This window comes from Bufo bufo, chromosome 6, assembly GCF_905171765.1.
Source record: "Bufo bufo chromosome 6, aBufBuf1.1, whole genome shotgun sequence".
Classification (NCBI taxonomy): domain Eukaryota; kingdom Metazoa; phylum Chordata; class Amphibia; order Anura; family Bufonidae; genus Bufo; species Bufo bufo.
Window position 1 is genome coordinate 41,163,014 of NC_053394.1, and position 19,152 is coordinate 41,182,165.

General features: G+C 43.1%; 1 protein-coding gene across 2 annotated transcripts in view; it reads left to right on the forward strand.

Annotated features, from left to right (window-relative positions):
• The window catches only part of DOCK1 (dedicator of cytokinesis 1), a 397,349-nt gene that overhangs the window by 330,904 nt on the left and 47,293 nt on the right, over positions 1 to 19,152 (forward strand). Inside the window, exons 38-40 of one of the 2 annotated variants that reach the window (XR_005780006.1) lie at positions 1,859 to 1,978; positions 12,259 to 12,352; positions 14,207 to 14,311. Coding sequence is in view for 1 of the 2 variants with exons in the window: in XM_040438894.1 (XP_040294828.1) it covers positions 1,859 to 1,978; positions 12,259 to 12,348; positions 14,207 to 14,311 (315 nt within the window). In the remaining variant the exon portion in view is untranslated. The remainder of the gene's footprint in view (positions 1 to 1,858; positions 1,979 to 12,258; positions 12,353 to 14,206; positions 14,312 to 19,152) is intronic. The other variant, XM_040438894.1, reaches the window with a different exon arrangement.

Sequence of the window (19,152 nt, forward strand, 5' to 3'; positions counted from 1 at the left end):
ACCACCTGTGCACTTGACCCAATCCCATCCCACCTCGTCCCTAACCTCACTACAGTGTTTATCCTAGTCCTAACTCATCTCTTCAACCTATCACTAACCTCTGGTGTCTTCCCCTCTGGTTTTGAACATGCTACCATTACACTCATCCTCAAAAAGCCTTCACTTGACCCATCTACTTTTGTCCAGTTATTGCCCCATATCACTTCTTCTGTATGCCTCAAAGCTACTTGAACAACATGTCCATTCTGAACTGTCCTCTCACCTCTCCTCCTGCTCCCTCTTTGACCGGCTACGGTCTGGCTTCTGACCCCACCACTCGACTGAGACTGCCCTTACCAAAGTCACCAATGACCTGCTAACGGCCAAAAATAATAATATTACTCTGTCCTCCTTGTCCTTGACCTGTCCTCTTCCTTTGATGCTGTCAACCACTCCCTTCTGTTGCAAACTCTCTCATCTCTTGGTATCACTGATCTGCGGCTCTCCTGGATCAGATCATACTTCACAGACCGGACGTTTAGCGTCTCCCACTCTCACACCACCTCCTCGTCTCATTCCCTCTCTGTTGGTGTCCTGCAAGGCTCTGTCCTAGGACCCCTGCTCTTCTCTATCTACACTTTCAGCCTGGGACATCTCAGAGTCCCATGGCTTTCAGTATCACTTTTATGCTGACGACACACAAATCTACCTCTCTGGTCCAGACATCACCACCTTATTATCCAGTATCCCACCATGCCTATCTTCCATATCATCCTTCTTCTCCTCTCGCTTTCTAAAACTTAACATGGATAAAACAGAATTCATCATCTTTCCCCATCTTGCTCAACCCCCCCAACAGACCTATCTATCACGATCAATGGCTGCGCACTCTCCCCGGTCAACCAAGTCTGCTGCCTTGGAGTGACCTTGGATTCTGCCCTCTCTTTCGGACCGCACATCCAAACCCTTTCCACCACCTGCTGCCTCCAACTCAAAAACATCTCCCGTATATGCGCTTTCCTCAACTTTGAATCTGCGAAAATGCTTGTACATGCCCTCATCATCTCCCACCTAGACTACTGCAACATTCTCCTCTGTGGCCTTCCATCTAGCACTCTCGCACCCCTCCAATCTATCCTCAACTCTGCTGCCCAACTAATCCACCTCTCACCCTGTTACTCCTCTGCCTCTCCCCTCTGCCAATCCCTTCACTGGCTCCCCATTGCCCAGCGAATTCAGTTCAAAATACTAACAAATACATACAAGGTCGTCCATAACCTGTCCCCTCCCTACATCTCTGAGCTACTTTCCCGATACACCCCCACACGCACTCTCCGATCCTCACAAGACCTCCTTCTCTCCTCTCCTCTTATCGCCTCTTCCCACAATCGCCTCCAAGATTTCTCCCGTGCATCCCCCACACTCTGGAACTCTCTACCCCAACATATCAGACTCTCACCTACATTGGAATCCTTCAAAAGAAACCTGAAAACCCACCTCTTCAGACAAGCCTACAACCAGTGACCCTGCTGCCTCTATACCGCCATGACCAGCTTCACCCGCACCTACTGTGTCCTTCTCCCATACCATGTAGATTGTAAGCCCTCACGGGCAGGGCCCTCTCTCCTTCTCTACCAGTTTGTAACATCACCTGTTCATGCTTAGTGCAATTGTCTGTATTATGTATGTATGTATACCCCTTTTCATATGTACAGCGCTATGGAATGAATGGCGCTTTAATAATAAATAATAACTGACTCGATGCAGAGCACATTTTTTTTCACCATCCACGTCCTCAAAAATTCTCTTGATTTTCTTTTTTTTTCCCCCTCAAATTACCCACTGTCCAAATCTTCTCGGCGGCATGTTCTCCAACAAGTGGTCGGAGGAGGCTTGTGCCGCACATCTGACTCAACGGGACGGTTACCAGGCAACGACGCAAGGACAATTAAAAGAACAGCTGTACCAAGAGATTATCCATTACTTCGACAAAGGAAAGGTAATAAGAGAGTGTGCTCCTGATAACATTCCAGCTCCGCCACTTATTTCCTCTCTGTTTTTGTAATCCATCGTAGAAAACAAGTTGATGAAATTTTACGACATCTTTACTGCCTGCATAAAATATAGCAAATCCCCAGACCAATAAAACAAGCCATGTAACATTGTTTTCTTCTGATGCAAGGTAAACGGCGACATAATTTCTCATTTTAAATGGCATCCAGATGCTTCTAAAGGTAGCATCGCAAAGTTATTGACTTGGGGACTGCTGTAACACTCTGGTCGAGGGTCCCTACTTAATATCAGGAATATTGATGTAGCTTCAAGTTATACAGATGTCACTAGTGTTATCCAGCATTCGGAATTTAAAATGCAATTGAATGATATGATATATATAACAAAATGTACGCCCAAAAGCGAGTGAAATATAAAAAAATTACCAGTAAGGGTAAAGCGACTACATACATGTAAGAAAATGGAGCTATGAAGTTTCCACCTGTTTTGGCTGTTGCTTAGCATCGGAGTACACGGCCCACAGGAGACAACACTGGATCACCACGCTTTTGTGAAGATGTTGCTCACATTGCTTGGAAGGTCCTTTGGGCGCAGCTGCCATGTAGAGGAAGGCGGAAGTCCCCAAACAAAGGGTGAAATGTTCATTTAAGGTTAAAGTAACAGAAAGGGCAAGGTATACAAATAGATTTTCTTTATAGGGGTTACCCCCCATACATCATATAGGACATGACTATCTTTTTCTAACAAAGCCAGAACCAGCCCTAGAGAGATGGGGTATGTACTTTCTTAGGGGGTATATTCTCTCTTTGGGGGAAGGGGGGGGGGTTCCTCCCTCGGGGAGCATGTCCTTTCTCAGAGGGCATGCCTCTTTGTAACTGTCACAGCTTGTAACAGTAGATGGGGCTAGTGGCAGTTGAAGGATGTTAACAACATTTTTATGGATCCAGTACCTTGGAATTTAGAATAAAATGTAACTTTTATTTACATGATTAAAAGAACTCCACGGTGACCACTGGAGGATGCGTTTCGCGCAAATTCAGAGTGACCTGTGTTTTGTTTCTTTTTTCTAGTTGAAGGATGGAAATGAGAATGTGCGTCCACTAGGGATGAGCGAATCGACTTCGAATGGTACATCCGAAGTCGATTCGCTAAAATTTTTGTTGTAAGAAGGAACTCCGAACAGTATTAGAATGTTTTGGCTCCGATGAGCCGAAGTTATTACTTTGGAAAGTCGCCCGAGACTTCATGTAATAACTTAGTGAATTAAATACTACTGTAAAAAACCTTGGTACTCTGGTTCGGTTCCTAGTGGTACCTTTAACCCGAACCAGAGTTTGGTACCGAGTTTTTTTTACAGTAATAATTAATTCCCGAAGTTATTACACAAAGTCTCGCACGACTTTGCAAAGTAATAACTGCGGCTCATTGGAGCCAATACATTCTAATACTGTACGGAGCAGGAACTCCGTACAGTATTAGAACTATGTTTTTAGCGAATCGACTTCGGATGTACCATCCGAAGTCGATTTGCTCTTCCCTATCGTCCACCACAGCAAGTTGATCAAAGAAATAAGGAAAGGTACAAACAGCAGGTGGCGCTATACAGATACATTTTATTGAATATCTCACTGGCTATACTACATTTTTAATTACATGCAGTTACAAAATTATTCAGATCTGCTAATTTGAAAAATGTTGAATATTTTTTGTGGGACTATACTGTCTTCCATTTGGGCATTTGGGTTTATCTCCTTCCCCAGTGATACCAGACACAAACTGCATTTACCAGCGTGACTCCAGACCCCAGCCACTAAAAACTTGAAACATCATTTAATGGCATTCCGCTGAAAAGCAACAAGAAGAGAGTAAATACTGTAAGCGGACGGTAATCATTACCTGACATAATATTTGAGCGCCTGACTAGACAGTCCCTTTAAGCACCCTAAATATGGGAATCAGTTTTTTTTTTGTTTTGTTTTTTATGTACAGTATTTTCCTGGTGTAGAGTATTCCGAAGCAATGATGTGACTGTAAGGGTACAATCTGTGTAGAATAAGTATTTCAGGTTTTATTACCATCGAAGACTTGCTGCAGACACCTGACATTGAGCCACTGGTCCGTGACATACCTGACCAGCTCTGCTGCCATTCTTTTCAGGTCAAGGGCCACAAGTGGAGTACTGGAGGGTCGGCATTTGGCCACTTGTGCAGCATGGGGTGTAGATAACTATGTTCGCCATGGAAATTCGGTTACGTTCTTAATTTCTCTTTCTGCCCTGAGTGCGGTGTCGTATGGCGGCATGTCACCTCGCTGGAAATAAAGTCATAATCCTCTCTAGCGCGGGTTTTGCTTTCATACCCTTGTGTTTAGTTCATCGCAGCGGCATAACCTTTCCTGCCGGATACGCTCTATATTCATTTATTTTATTGTCTTTTGCAGCAGGAAAGTAATTTTAATAAAGCTCTTTAATCCAAGGACTTTGTTGAATATTATTAAGCTCCTATGCAGTAGCAGCGGACCAGAAATACTTGCCAGTAAAAAAAAAAAAGGTTCTGCGCTAGAACTTTTAACCCTTTATTCCCTTTCAGGAATTCACATGCCACAGATGGCAGTCAGTGCAGGGTGCAACCCTCGATATATATATATTTTATCTCATATTCTGCCTCCCTCCCTCCCCCAAGTCTTCCATGGGGTAGGTTGCTGTGAAGCCCACTAAGGGGACAAGTGCAGGTATTGTAGAATACTTATACAGAAAATACTTACAAGAGATAAATCGATCAGCCATAATATTGATGACTGGGCCAGAGCATCTCCAATAAGGCAGCTGGGCTGTTCCTAGTAGGCAGTGGTTAGTACCTACCAAAAATGGTCCAAGGAAGGACAATTGGTGGCAAGGTCATTTTTAGGTGGTACTAGAAATCGGCACTTGTCAGCTGCACATTGCCCTGTGTAAACCATGATGCAGTGCTGCAAAATTGTATGAGCAAGACGGTTGATATTAAGAACTCTTCATCTCCATACTCGTGATGATTGCCGTATGTAATCAGCACCTAATGTGACCACCATGCTACAGCCCTGAACAGCCCTCGTTAACGGGCAGAAATCTGTCTGAGCAAAGGAACCCTTAGGCCCCTTTCACACGAGCGTGACGGATTAGGTCCGGATGCGTTCAGGGTGCGTTCAGTGAAACTCGCACTATTTTGCAAGCAAGTTCAGTCAGTTTGATCTGCAATTGCGTTCAGTTGTTCAGTTTTTTCCGCGCGGGTGCAATGCGTTTTGATGCGTTTTTCACGCGCGTGATAAAAAACTGAAGGTTTACAAACAACATCTCGTAGCAACCGTCAGTGAAAAACGCATCGCACCCGCACTTGCTTCCGGATGCAATGCGTTTTTCACGCAGCCCCATTCACTTCTATGGGGCATGGGCTGCGTGAAAAACGCAGAATATAGAACATGCTGCGATTTTCACGCAACGCAGAACTGATGCGTGAAAAACAACGCTCATGTACACAGACCCATTGAAATGAATGGGTCAGGATTCAGTGCGGGTGCTATGCGTTCACGTCACGCATTGCACCCGCGCAGAAAACTCGCTCGTGTGAAAGGGGCCTTAGGAGCACCAAATTCTTAAAAGGCTGGCCCCACCTTGCCATGTGTCATCAGAAAATGACCTGTTTTTATGTTAGAATTTTTGGTAAATATTTTAAATTTTTCATGTTAATATCTATCTTTTTTAATCCTAAAATCCTGCAGTTTGCACACTGACCACTAATCCTAACAATAGCCACCACTTCTTGGTCTGTACAAATCACTTTACTGCATTTATTTGATTATCAAAAATCAAAACTTATATAGTAGACAGATACCACCTATGTATACAGATAACACAGGATCCACCATTCACAGTAGGTGATTGTCAAAGATTATCTGCTCCCCCCTGACCTCTGCGCAGGTCACAGAGCATGCCTAGAAAACTCTCCCATAGAAGTCAATGACCATTCTGTGTATGGCCCATGGTGGCTGTTGTAAGGCATATCTCTAAATCCTGTTTAGGATGTGACCCCCCAATAAAAAGATCTACTGTAAAAAAAAAAACTGGCAGAAAAAAATGATACATTTCCTGTAAAGAATTTAAAGACTCTAGCACCAAGAGAGTAGACGCCACAGGCGAGCTCTAGTGGAGTCCATGCCTCTACATATCAGAGCTGTTTTGGTGATTGCACAACATTAGGTAGGCCATCATCCCATAATCTAAAAAATTCAAATCGGATCACACAGTACATGACTATCTCTAACAAACTTAGAACCAGCCCTTTCCTTCACGTGGATTCAGAGATCTCCCCATTCATTGCTCCAATACTTATTTCAAGCAACCTCAGGGTGCGTGCATTTTTTTAGGGAGCGTGTCCTTTCTACTGCAGCCGGTGGTAGTTAAAAGGTTGGAACAATTGAGTTGGACAAGCATAGGAAAATGAGCTTCCTTCAAAACCTACCTTTGACAGACTGCTTCTGCCGGAGGAGATAAGCAGTGCCTACATAGCGCCGCTCATCTCTGTATGGTCCTCAGCTGCTGACTGCAGAATGGGATGTTTATACAAATAGTATTTCTAGACTAGTATGTCCATCAGGTGCCTTATACAGCCATGTTCCAGCCCTCGGAATGGCGCTTTATGTATTGGTTTATTATTATGGCCAAGGTCATATTTCAGAGAGCGGCCCAGAAGATAGTTCACTATGGAGGCCATTTATCATAAGGACAGTTCTCCTATTATTGGAATGGTCCATGACAGAGGGACTGAGCGTTGTGTAATAGAGATGGAAATCGCATTCACCAGTGCTTTGTAATGACCGCACGGATCATCTGTCACCGCCTCCCTCTCGGCCTGCCTGCTAATTCACTTTTGCTTGTACATTTGTGTCGCTTTTCCTCAGTTTACTTTGCATCAAGCTGTCTCTCCCAACATGCAGTACAGCATTTACCTGTTCTAATCTTGTCCCATTTTCCCTGACATTTAGCATTCTGTCTGGTTTAGAAAATATGGCAATCCTTAGGGTCTTTGATCATACTTACACGGATAGCAGCGCTGCCGCAGCACATTACGGGGGATGAGTGATTGATGGCTGCAATCCCCACAGGCTGTAAAGGAGAATATACAACACTCTGTCAAGCATCCAGGTTACTCCGGTCACTTGACATTTTGACTGTTCTCATTACATAACATTCACCTGAAAAGAAAATGTAAGGATTTCTACATCGACTGCACTTTCAATGAAATCTTATGTAGTCCCCCTTGGCCTTTTTTCTGTGTCTACTCATATATTTTTGCATTTTATTAACCACTTACCCCCTTCCTTAATTTTGCAAATCTGACATGTGTCACTTTATGTGGTAATAACTTTGGAACACTTTTACTCATCCAAGCCATTCTGAGATGGTTTTCTCGTGACACATTGTACTTCATGTCAATAGTAAATTTGATTCAATATGTTTTACCTTTATTTATAAAAGAAATCCAAAAGTTACCGAAAATTTGAAAACCTTTCTAAATTTGAATCTCTTTGCTTTTGAAACAGAAAGTGATACCTCATAAAATATTTATGACTTAACATTCCCCATATGTCTACTTTATGTTAACATCATTTTGTAAATGTCATTTTATTTTTTTAGGACGTTAAAAGGCTTCGAATTTAAGAAGCAATTCTTAAAATTTTTAAGAAAATTTCCCAGACTCACTTTTTATGGACCAGTTCAGGTCTAAAGTCACTTTGTGGGGCTTACACAGTGGAAACCCCCATAAATGACCCCATTGTAGAAGCTACACCCCTCAAGTTACTCAAAACTGATTTAACAAACTTTGTTAACCCTTTAGGTGTTCCTGAAGAATTAATGGAAAATGGAGATGAATTTTCTAAATTTCACTTTTTTGGCAGATTTTCCATTTAAGGCAATTTTTTTCTTTAACACATGGAGGGTTAACAGCCAAACAAAACTTAATATTTATTACCCTGATTCTGCGGTTTAGAGAAACACCCCACATGTGGTCGTAAACTGATGTAAGGGCACACGGCAGGGCGCAGAAGAAAAGGAGCGCCACATGGTTTTTGGAAGGCAGATTTTGCTGGACTGGTTTTTAGATGCCCTGTCCCATTTGAAGCCCCCCTGATGCACCCTTACAGTAGAAACTCTCCAAAATTGACCCCATTTTGGAAACTAGGGGATAAGGTGCCAGTTTTATTGGTACTATTTTGGGGTACATATGATTTTTAATTGCTCTATATTACGTTTATTGTGAGGCAAGGTAACCAAAAATTGGCTGTCTTGGCACTGTTTTTATTTTAAATTTTTTACAACATTCATCTGTGCTATTTTTATAAAGCAGGTAGTTACAGACGCAATGATATCAAATATGTCTACTTTATTTGTTTCAGTTTTACATAATGAAGAATTTTTGAAATAAAATTGGTACCATTTTTGGGTACATTTGATTTTTTGATCATTCATTATTACACTTTATGGGGCAAGGTGACCAGAAAATTGGTTGTTTTAGCACAGTTTTTATTTATTTATTTTTACAGCGTTCACCTGAGGGGTTCAATCATGTGACATTTTTATAGAGCAGATCGTTATGGAAGTGGCAATACCTAATATGTCTACTTTTTCTTATTTAAGTGTTACACAATAATAGCATTTTTTAAACCAAAAAAATGATGTTTTAGTGTCTCCATAGTCTCAGAGCCATATTTTTTTTTTTTTTTGGACCAATGGTTTTAGTTAGGGTCTCATTTTGTGCGGGATGAGGTGACTGTTTGGTACTATTTTGGGGGGCATACGCCTTTTTAATCGCTTGGTGTTGCACTTTGTGATGTTAGGTGACAAAAAATAGCTTTTTTTGGCACTGTTTTTATTTCTATTTTTATTACGGTGTTCACGTGATGGGTTAGGTCATGTGATATTTTTATAGAGCTGATTGTTACGTACGCGGCAATACCCAATATGTATACTTTTTTTTTTTTTTTATTTTAATAGTGTTTTTGAAACAAAAAATGATGTTTTCATGTCTCCATGTTCTGTTTTATTTTTTGAGCGATTTTCTTATGTAGGGGCGCATTTTTTGCGGGATGAGGTGACTGTTTTATTGGTACCATTTTGTGGGACATACGCCTTTTTGATCACTTTTTGTGATGTAAGGTGACAACTTTTTTTTCATTCTTTTTATAAAATGCTTTATTTTTTTATTTTTTTATTTTTTATTTTACACTGTGTCCCCCATAAGGTCATACAAGACCTCTGAGGAACATTTAACTTCACTTTTTTTTTTTTCTTCACTATTGATTTCTCCTGTAACTGGCACTGACATAGTAGCCCCAGTTACAGGGGAAATACACCCCCCAGAGAGGCTGTACAGCAGAATACTGCGCTGTACAGCCTCAGTGCAGGGCTGATCGAGGTCTGTGGAAGAGCCGACAGCTCCTGCACTCTCCCGGCCGTGGCGGTCACACATAGCGCTTCCTGATCTACTCGCTGAGCGCTGTGTATACAGCGATCTAGAAGGCAGGGACACCTGGGAACTGTCCCTGCCTTTCCTCTGAATTGCCCTGCTGTCACTGACAGCGGGCCCCCTGCTCGTCAGCTGCACGATGAGCGTGCAGCTGCCATCTCTAAATGGACCTTTTAGAATGTCTTCTTAGAGATAAACAACCGCCCTATAGGACGTTTATATCCTATGGGCGGTCGGGAAGTGGTTAAGGCCACATATTCTTCTACTGATGTACATGAGCGAAGTCTCCGAAGAGTGTGAATCTCTTGTACAAGCAGTGGAAGATGGTGAACTCGCTACAAACATTCCTTTAGCAACAACAGTTACATATATAATTCCAGTTAAGGAGATGGCAATGGATATGTCTTTAGGTAATTTATTGAATGCGCCCTGAGAAATGATGTGTTAGAGGTTAAAGGAAAATCCTCTCTCCAGCTCTGTCACGCATGTCTGACAAACAAGAAAGGACTGCAGGACACAGGAAATGGGCTCACAGGAAAGGAGGAGTTACGTGATGAATAACAAGGAAATAACAGCCATAGATAACTTCATAAAACAAAATATTAAAATAGCCACAAGATGGCAGCAAAGCACAGTAAGTATAATGGATAATAAATATAACACTTATTCAGAGGTGCAACTGTAATTCATAGGGCTCCATAGCAAAATAAGATTGGGCCCCCGCCACCTAGTGTAAGAAAATTAAAACATGGGCATAAAGGTATGTATAATTGCACTATATATCAGAAAACCCACATTATATGAAAAAGCAGCCATATTGTTCCCCACAAACAGGTTCAAAGTTCTTGCACCTTATTGTTCCTTTTCCCCAGCGTCTGGACCCCATATCAAGTGTTATGGCTGCTATGGCTATAGTTTTACCCATGCACTAAATACAGTTACAGTATGATGAATATTTAGAAGCCATTAGCTGGGACAGCACGCCACAGCTTGGATTATGGAATCTGTTGGCACTAATGATTTACACAGGATTGTCTCCCACCACCAAAAGTGTAGGATTACCATTGTATAACCAAATATATTAGGGAGTCACTAATATCAGTCCCCCTAAAATTACTTGTAGTAACCGAGTCGAGGTTCCTGTAAAGCTTCCCATCTTTCTTTGATTCCTGAATGGTAAATATGCCACAAAAGGGGTTCCTACAATTGACATTTACCTCCTGTCCATAAGATAGGGGATAAATGACTGCTTGGACCCCCTCCAGTCATTGGAATGGGAGTTCCGAGCCCTCTGCTCCTCTGTGATGAGGAGCTTGAATTAAAGGGGTTGTCCCACGAAAAATATTCTACAGTTCTTAAACCAGCACCTGGATCTGAATCTTTTTGTAATTGTATGTAATTAAAAATTTGGCATAACCACTGAGCTATTCACCTGCTGCTAGTTTTTTCTTATTTCTTTGTCCTGCTCTCTGAGAAGGTCGCACATGCTCAGTTTCTTCATTCAACTGCCTTTTGAGCTGTGAGAGGGAGAGCAGAGACATGCCCCCTGAGCTGTGATAGGGAGAGCTGAGACACGCCCCCTGAGCTGTGATAGGGAGAGCTGAGACACTCCCCCTGAGCAATGAATGGGGAGATCTCTGGATCCATGTGACGCACTGGGCGTTCTGGTTTGAAAAATGTAGAATATTTTTGTGGGACAACCCTTTTAAGGCCTTTTTCACTCGCCACTGATGTCCATGACAAGATGGTCAGTTTTTCATGTGTGAAGACGTTGGGCATTTCCCACAGCATTTCCTACTTTTGTAATTGAATGTAATTAAAAATTTTGTATAGCCACTGAGTTATTCACTGAAACCGATCTGTATAGCGCCACCTGCTGTTTGGCCTTTTTCAAAATTCTCTGTCCAGTTCGCTGAGGTTGACATACATGCTTAGTTCCATCCTTCACCTGCCAACAGCTGCAGCAGAAAGGACACGCCGCCTGTGCTGCCAGTTTGAAATAAATCTAGCAGAACAATTAGAGCAATGAGTGTGGAGATCTCTGGATCCATGTGAGGTACAGCGCTGGTTCTAGCTTTATTAGAAAGAGATCGTCATGTCCTATATTATAACTTATTTGCATTTATTACATTACTCATGGGATAACCCCTGTTATATTGGCCATTGATGGCATATTGGTAGGATAGGTGCTGGTCCTGTCTCCCGAACGCCTCCCCCCCCCCCCCCCCCCCCAAAGTGAACATAGTGCAGCCACGCATGCGCAGCCCCCCTCTGTGCACCGCTATGGTAGTTCTGAAAATAGCCGAGGCAGTCCCGAGGCTATTTCAGTCAGTCCCATAGTGGTGAATGTAGAGGTGAGCAAGCTATAGGACTTCCGAAAATAACCGAGCGCGCTCTCTCCGTTATCCTTGGAAATCGCATAGTAAAGAATGGAGAGCAAGCCGCTCATGCGCGGTGTACCGTCCTTCACTTTGGAGGCCCCGTTCTCTAGATAGGTGCCAAGAGTCTAAGAGGTGGGACCCGCGCCTATCCTAGCAATGTGCCAGATGGGTCACCTCTTTAAGAATTGGTCTTCAAATTCTTTGCCATGTCTAGAAGGAATTGATTGTTTTGTATATGTCGCAGACAGATCTGATTTAGTTTTGCAGACTCGCCCTGTAGAATTGCTCCAATCAAGGGCGGACCAGTGTATAACGCCCAGTGCTCCTTCATAATACAATAGTGCAGGAATGATGAGTGACTTTATATGTGTCTCATCTCTGCTCAGATGTGGGAGGAAGCCATCGCCCTGGGCAAAGAACTGGCAGAGCAATATGAAAATGAAATGTTCGACTATGAACAGCTGAGTGAATTACTGGTAAGTTAGTTTTTTAATATTTTTTTTTATTAATGTGACATACTCAACCTGCCACTCATTCATTCATCTCAGGAGGTCCTGCAGGATATGGGACCCCCGTTCTCATGTTGTAAGAGTTGTCCCCTATCCCGTGGCTACAGAATAACGTGAAGTTACCGGAATGTTCCTTTAAACAGGAACTGTCACAACTCCCAAATACTCATATAGCATCTTCTCTTATAACTGCTTAGTGCTGTTCCTCTGTTATTCCACCTAGACACTTACCAACAAATTGCCAATTGGATGTTACCATTCCCCTACACAGTCTGACACTGGCAGCACTGATCCGACCCCCCCCCCCCCCCCCCCCCAAACTACTGACACCCAGTTGGCAATTTATTTATAAACTTGTAGTCTTGTAGTAGGAATAACTGAGGAATGGAACAGCACAGTGTTCTAAGAAAAGGTTCTCCAGAATTTATATATTATGGTGAAAATAATTATTTACTAAAACAGACATGTCAGGGGGTGGTGACAGGTCTTCTTTAATCTATGTCTGTGCTGAGGATTTGGAGCTCTGTATCAGAAAAAACAAAGCTCTGACCACAATAAAGGATACAAATATATAGAAATTAATCGGCACAGAATTTTGTATATAATTGAAATAATGAGAACAGGTGAAAAAATCACTTTAAATTGTTTTTTCAAGATTTTAATACTGATGACCTATCCTCTGGATAGGTCAGCAGTGTCTGATCGGTGGACCCGGGACCCCCGCCGATCAGCTCTCCTGTGAGCACTGCGGCCTTCTGTCTGCTTTTCCTAGGCCAGTGACAACACGGTTCTTCTGTCGCGTGGCCTAGGAGCATCTCAGTCCCATAGAAGTAAATGGGGCTGAGCGCGATACCAAACATAGCCACTGTACAATGTACGGCGCTGTGCTTGGTGAGCTGCAAGAAAGCCACGGCGCTCACAGGAGTTCCGGAGCCTTCTCAAACAGCTGATCGGTGGGGTTCCCAGGTCAGATCAGATGCTGATGACCTATTCTGAGTATAGGTCATCAGTGTTAAAATATCGGAAAACCCTTTAACGGCTAAGTGTTAAAGGGGTTGTCTCTCACTTCAGTAAGTGGCATTTATCATGTAGAGAAAGTTAATACAAGGCACTTACTAATGTATTATGATTCTCAATATTGTCTCCTTTGCTGGCTGGATTCATTTTTCCATCACATTATACGCTGATCATCTCCAGGCGTTACGACCACCACTGCAGCGCAGATACGAAGTGGCCGGGACAGGAGCTGCTATGCATGCTGTGAGGCCAGCGCCTTTTCCTATTGCGTGCAAGCACGGCCACTGCTGCTGGATTGCAGGGTGGTCATAACCCCTCGAGATGAGCAGTGTATAATCTAATGGGAAAAATTAATCAATCCAGTATAGTGTGCAAGCACGACCACCACTGATGGATTGCAGGGTGGTCTGTAACCATCGAAACGAGCAGCGTACAATGTGATGGAAAAATGAATGAACCCAGCAAAGGAGGCAATATGGACAATGACAATACATTAGTAAGTGCCTTGTATTAACTTTCTCTACATGATAAATGCCATTTGCTGAAGTGAGAGACAACCCCTTTAAGAGATGACGAATAAATAAAGCCATGTCTGACCTGCTAGTCTGGACAGTAGCAAACGTGATACTGGAGTGAAATGGGCTTTTAATGTTTGACGGCCGCTGTTCATTGCGACTTACTGAATATTGGTGGCACCAGAAAGCGCTAATAATCCAGGCGGTTTGCCTGTTACTCCGGGTACTGCTCGCACACTATGTACTTGCTCATCTCCAACTTCTTTTCTGTCACACGTTTCTTTTCATTGCAGAAAAAACAAGCACAGTTTTTTGAAAGCATCGTGAAAGTTATCCGGCCAAAGCCTGACTACTTCGCCGTTGGATATTTCGGACAAGGATTCCCCACGTTCATTAGGGTATGCCTAAAATGTATATGGCATTAATACTGCAATCTGACTGACGGTGCATTCAGTTACTGTATTAATCGAAGTTTGTTACTTATTTTATGCGCTGCGTGTGCTGTGACTGCAGAACACGTAAGTACTATCTACTGGTGTGCTGTCAGTGTGTCATATCTTAAAGGAACATTAAACCTAGGTACAGATGTAGTCGAGCTAAAATTGACTCTGATAAGACATCTCGGTGTTCTCTCGTGACAAAAGCCATTGAAATCCATTGAAAAGTCAGTTAACATTTTCTTGGCATTTTTTAACTTAACACGTTAACCATCAAATTTAGCTTGGCTGCATCTGTATAAAGCCTCATTCACATGTCCATGCTCAAATCCGTGAGAAGGTGGTTAGTGATGCATCCGTGAAGGATCCGTGTGTCCGTTTTTTGCTGTCTGTGTGCCATCCGTGTTTCGCTGACCCTGCACAGCTGAAAAATATTTTTTAACGCATCTCTTCCTTAGGGAGCACTCACACGACCGTGTTTTTCTTCTGCGTCCGTTCCGCAATTTTTGCGAACAATGCACGGACCCATTCATTTCTATGGTTCTGCAAAAATTGCGGAATGCCTTTCATTGTCATCCGTGTGTCCGTTCCTTTTATTTTAGAACGTGTCCTATACTTGGCCGCAAATTGCGGTCCGTGGCCCCATAGAAAGTCAATGGGTCTGTAAAAAACGGATAGCACACGGAAATGCATCCGTATGTCATCCGTTTTTTGCGGACCCCTGGACTGAAAACATTCTAGGAAACCCCATTTCAGTTTTTTGCGGACCGTGAAAAACGGATGACACATGGAAGCACCACGTCCATATTATACGGACTTGCTGAATGGAAACGGAAAGATAACTAAAGACATACGGAACACACGGATCCGTGATTTGCGGACCGCAAGACCAACACGGTCGTGTGAATGCTCCCTAAAGATGACATCCATGTTGCATCCGTGGTCTTCACTGATGCGATGGATCCGTGAACACGGACAAAATGGAGCATGCATCCGTGCTAAAAACAATGACCCATGGACCGTGGTAAAACACTGATATATGAATACACACATAAAAAATGAATTGTACTGTCCGTAGAGAACACGTACCGCACACATGCGTGGAACACTGACGTGTGAATGAGGCTTTACTGTTGGATAGGGATGAGCGAATCAACTTCGGATGAAACATCCGAAGTCGATTTGCATAAAACTTTGTTCCAATACTGTACGGAGCAGGAGCTCCATACAGTATTAGAATGTAGTGGCTCCGATGAGCCAAAGTTATTGCTTGGTACCTTGGAACTGAACCCAAGTTCGGGAAATGTTTTTTTTACAGTACAAAATAATTTATGAAGTTATTACCCGAAGTCCCGCGAAGCAATAACTTCGGCTCATCGGAGCCAATACATTCTAATACTGTTCGGAGCTCCCGCTCCATACAGTATTGGAACGGAGATTTATCCGAAGTCGATTCACTCATCCCTACTGTTCGACTTTGTCAGTCTGCTGCATGACCCTAAAACAAACAGTTTTGTAGCAATCCTGCAAAGAACTCAAGGGTTAATCTCCTGCTTCGTATTCGGCCGAAGGGGAGGCAACTGACACAGGACAGTGAGGAGGAGGAGGGTGGACATGGCTAAGCCTCTGGGAAACATAGAGAAGAAAGAGGAGATGAAGCGCGGAAGGGCTGGGATTTTTTTTTTTTTTTAGTGTCTGCGTTTTGTGTTCCTTTGAGTTAACAATAGAAGTTTAGTAGGAGAACCTGTCACCTGTATACTATCTTAATGGACAACCCAGGTAATGAGAACCCCAGCAAACGCCTGGGAACATGTCATTCGAATGAATGGTTACCATGCAATACATTGATTCCTGAGTTCAGTCCACTACTTATCAGAGGGGTATTCTGCATCTAATAGGGCATATATAGGTTGTCCTGAGGTGTGTTTATACCCCTCAAGGATCGGGCCAATTTTCATTTTTGCATTTTCATTTTTTACTCTCTTCCTTCCTGCAGCCATAACTATTTTATTTTTCCATTCACATAGCTTTATGCATTCACATAGCTTTTTTTGCAGGACAAGTAGTACTTTCTAGTGGCACAATTTTATATTCTATGCAATGTAGTGGGAAGCTGGAAAACAAATTCCAAATGGGGTGAAATTGGGGGAAAAATTTGTTTTATGTATTTCCATTTTTATTGCATTCCCTATGTGCTAAAACTGATCTGTTACCTTCATTCTCCGTTTCAGTACAATTACAAAAATACCACATTTATATATTTTTTCTTATGGTTTAACACTTAAACTATAAATGTTTTTTTTTTTCTTCACTATTTTCTGACTCCCATAACTTACGGTATATATTTATGTCCATGGAGCTGTGTGGGGGGGGGCTAATTTATTGTGTAGCAATCTGCAGTTTTTAATAATATGGTCTTCGAGTGTTTAGGGGAGGTGAAGCTAAGAAAAAACGGCAAATCGGCTATTTAGAAAAAAAATAATTTGTTGCCGTGCTCACCATACCATCAATAAGTTTATATTTTTAAAATTGGGTCGTTTTGGGATACAACGATACTTTATAATTTATTATTAATATCGGGAAAGCATGTGACTTACATTTTTATATCTTTTGAAAAAAAAAACATATTTAAAAAAAAAACTATTTACTTTTTTGAGCACATCGCTCCCCAGGTTTCATCTCTCAGATACTGTGGTCGCAATTGACCACTGCGTTTGAGGGGATAAAAGTCCAGGATTGGCTTTATCGCCGATCCTAGACGATGCTTCCAGGTGTCTGCTATGTAAAACAGAAGGTACCCGATGGCTATGGCGCCCACCCAGACTTCCGCCATACATGTACAGCTCTCGTCCTTAAGAGGTTAATGACCTATGTATTGCCATTTTAGACATTATTATCATTTGCACCCACTACAGGGCTCCAAATAGCGACCAAAATGGCTTAGAATTTACAAATGGCAACAAGATATTTTAGTCTTGTCGCCATTTGCGACTAGACCCGCCGCCGAAGCTCTGCAGTTGAATACAGCGGCGGGGCACAAGAGCTGATAGTTCTCTGCCCCGCCGCCGATGTTCTTCTCAGCAGCGCAGAGGAGAAGGAGTCTCTCCCTCCCCCCTGTGCTGCCGCCGCCAGTAAGAAGAGAGACAGAAGGAGGAGGGGAGGGGCTGTGGCCACTGCGCCACCAATGAAGATAACTGACCTGTTAATACAAATACATGAGGCGGGTGCCGGAATCAAATAGCCGGCACCCGACCTCTATGACAGGGAGCTGCGATCAGTGGCAGTTAACCCTTCAGGTGCGGTACCTGAGAGGTTAACTGCAGGTGCCGACTATTTGATTCCGGCACCCGCCTCATGTATTTGTATTAACATGTCAGTTATCTTCATTGGTGGCACAGTGCGCCCCCCCCCCCCCCCCAACACCCCAGTATAATAAACATTGGTGGCACAGTGCGCCCCCCCCCCCCCCCAACACCCCAGTATAATAAACATTGGTGGTGCAGTGCGCCCCCCCAACACTCCAGTATGATAAACATCTGATTGGCGTAGCGTTGTCACGATACCAAAATTGTGATTCGGTTTCGATTTGGCGACTAAAAATTTAATTTGGCTCCTACATTTTTCAGTTCAGGAGCCAATGGCAACTAGGTATTTTTTTTTAGTCTGGAGCACTGCACTATGCACATGTAATAGTTATCATCCTAACTGGTAACCATTAGCTCCAGCTACCAATTAACTTGCTTTTTCCTCAGTTTATGTTTGAGGACACCTTTAGGACTGGACCAGTTGGGTCAGTCTTGTAAGTAATGGGGGTGTCTGTTAACAGCCAGATTGGGGTGTACTTAAAAGGGCTATCTATGCAGTTGTCGAGAGACCCAACTGCACGCTGGCTGGTACCGTCGAGGCAGCCATCTAACAAACCAGTAAGTATGGGGCATGGATCCTGTTGTACTAAGTGGGACCCACACGCAACATTTGGGCTGTTGCCTTCACAAGCAGTTGCACCTTTTCATCCCCGATCTCGGCTCAGGTGGGTGAATATACCTGGACAACACTGTTAAGGAAAAAGGACCCCCAGGGCAAAAATCAGCAACCCCACCCCACCAGTCCAGGTGTACGTTTTATAATTCTGGGTGATGAAAACCATGGGCAGGTACCTTCACCCTTTAATTGCTGTGGCGCCTATGGACTTAGCATGTCCACATGGTGCCACCCTGAGCTGTATGGCCATAGGTCATTGTCGACAAACAGTACCCTGTTATTAACCACCTGCACAGACTATCCAGGTGTGTCCGCAGCTTCCAGCACAGCGGCTGTCACTGGTGAGCCGAGATTTGCAGAGCATTGAAATTCATAGCTGGTTCAGTCCAACAAGCAATTTTCCAGCTTAGACACATTATGTGTGTAGTAAAAGAGTGAATAATGCAAACTGTGAACTGCGTTTTAAGCATCTTTTTTAATCCAGGGCTGGTTTCTCTTCACGAGCCAGCGGGTCTGCGTTTGTGCGGAAATGCATTTATTGCGTTTTACACTCGCTGGGCAGGGGGGTCATTTTGGCACTCCTGTACATTAGCCGGGGAACAGTTATGTTTCATTGCCTGTTTAATGCATTGCTGACAAAGAATTTGCTTTTAAAACCCGATTTCCTCGCCCCTTTCATTTCAATTTGTCTTTGCCGCCCTTGTCAATAATTTAATTTTTCATGCTTTTATGTTTGATGAACTTACCTTACATAACTTGCTCCGGGGCCTAATGATGTTTGGTTTTGTGTACAGAAGCCGCAAGTTAGAAATTGCACAGAA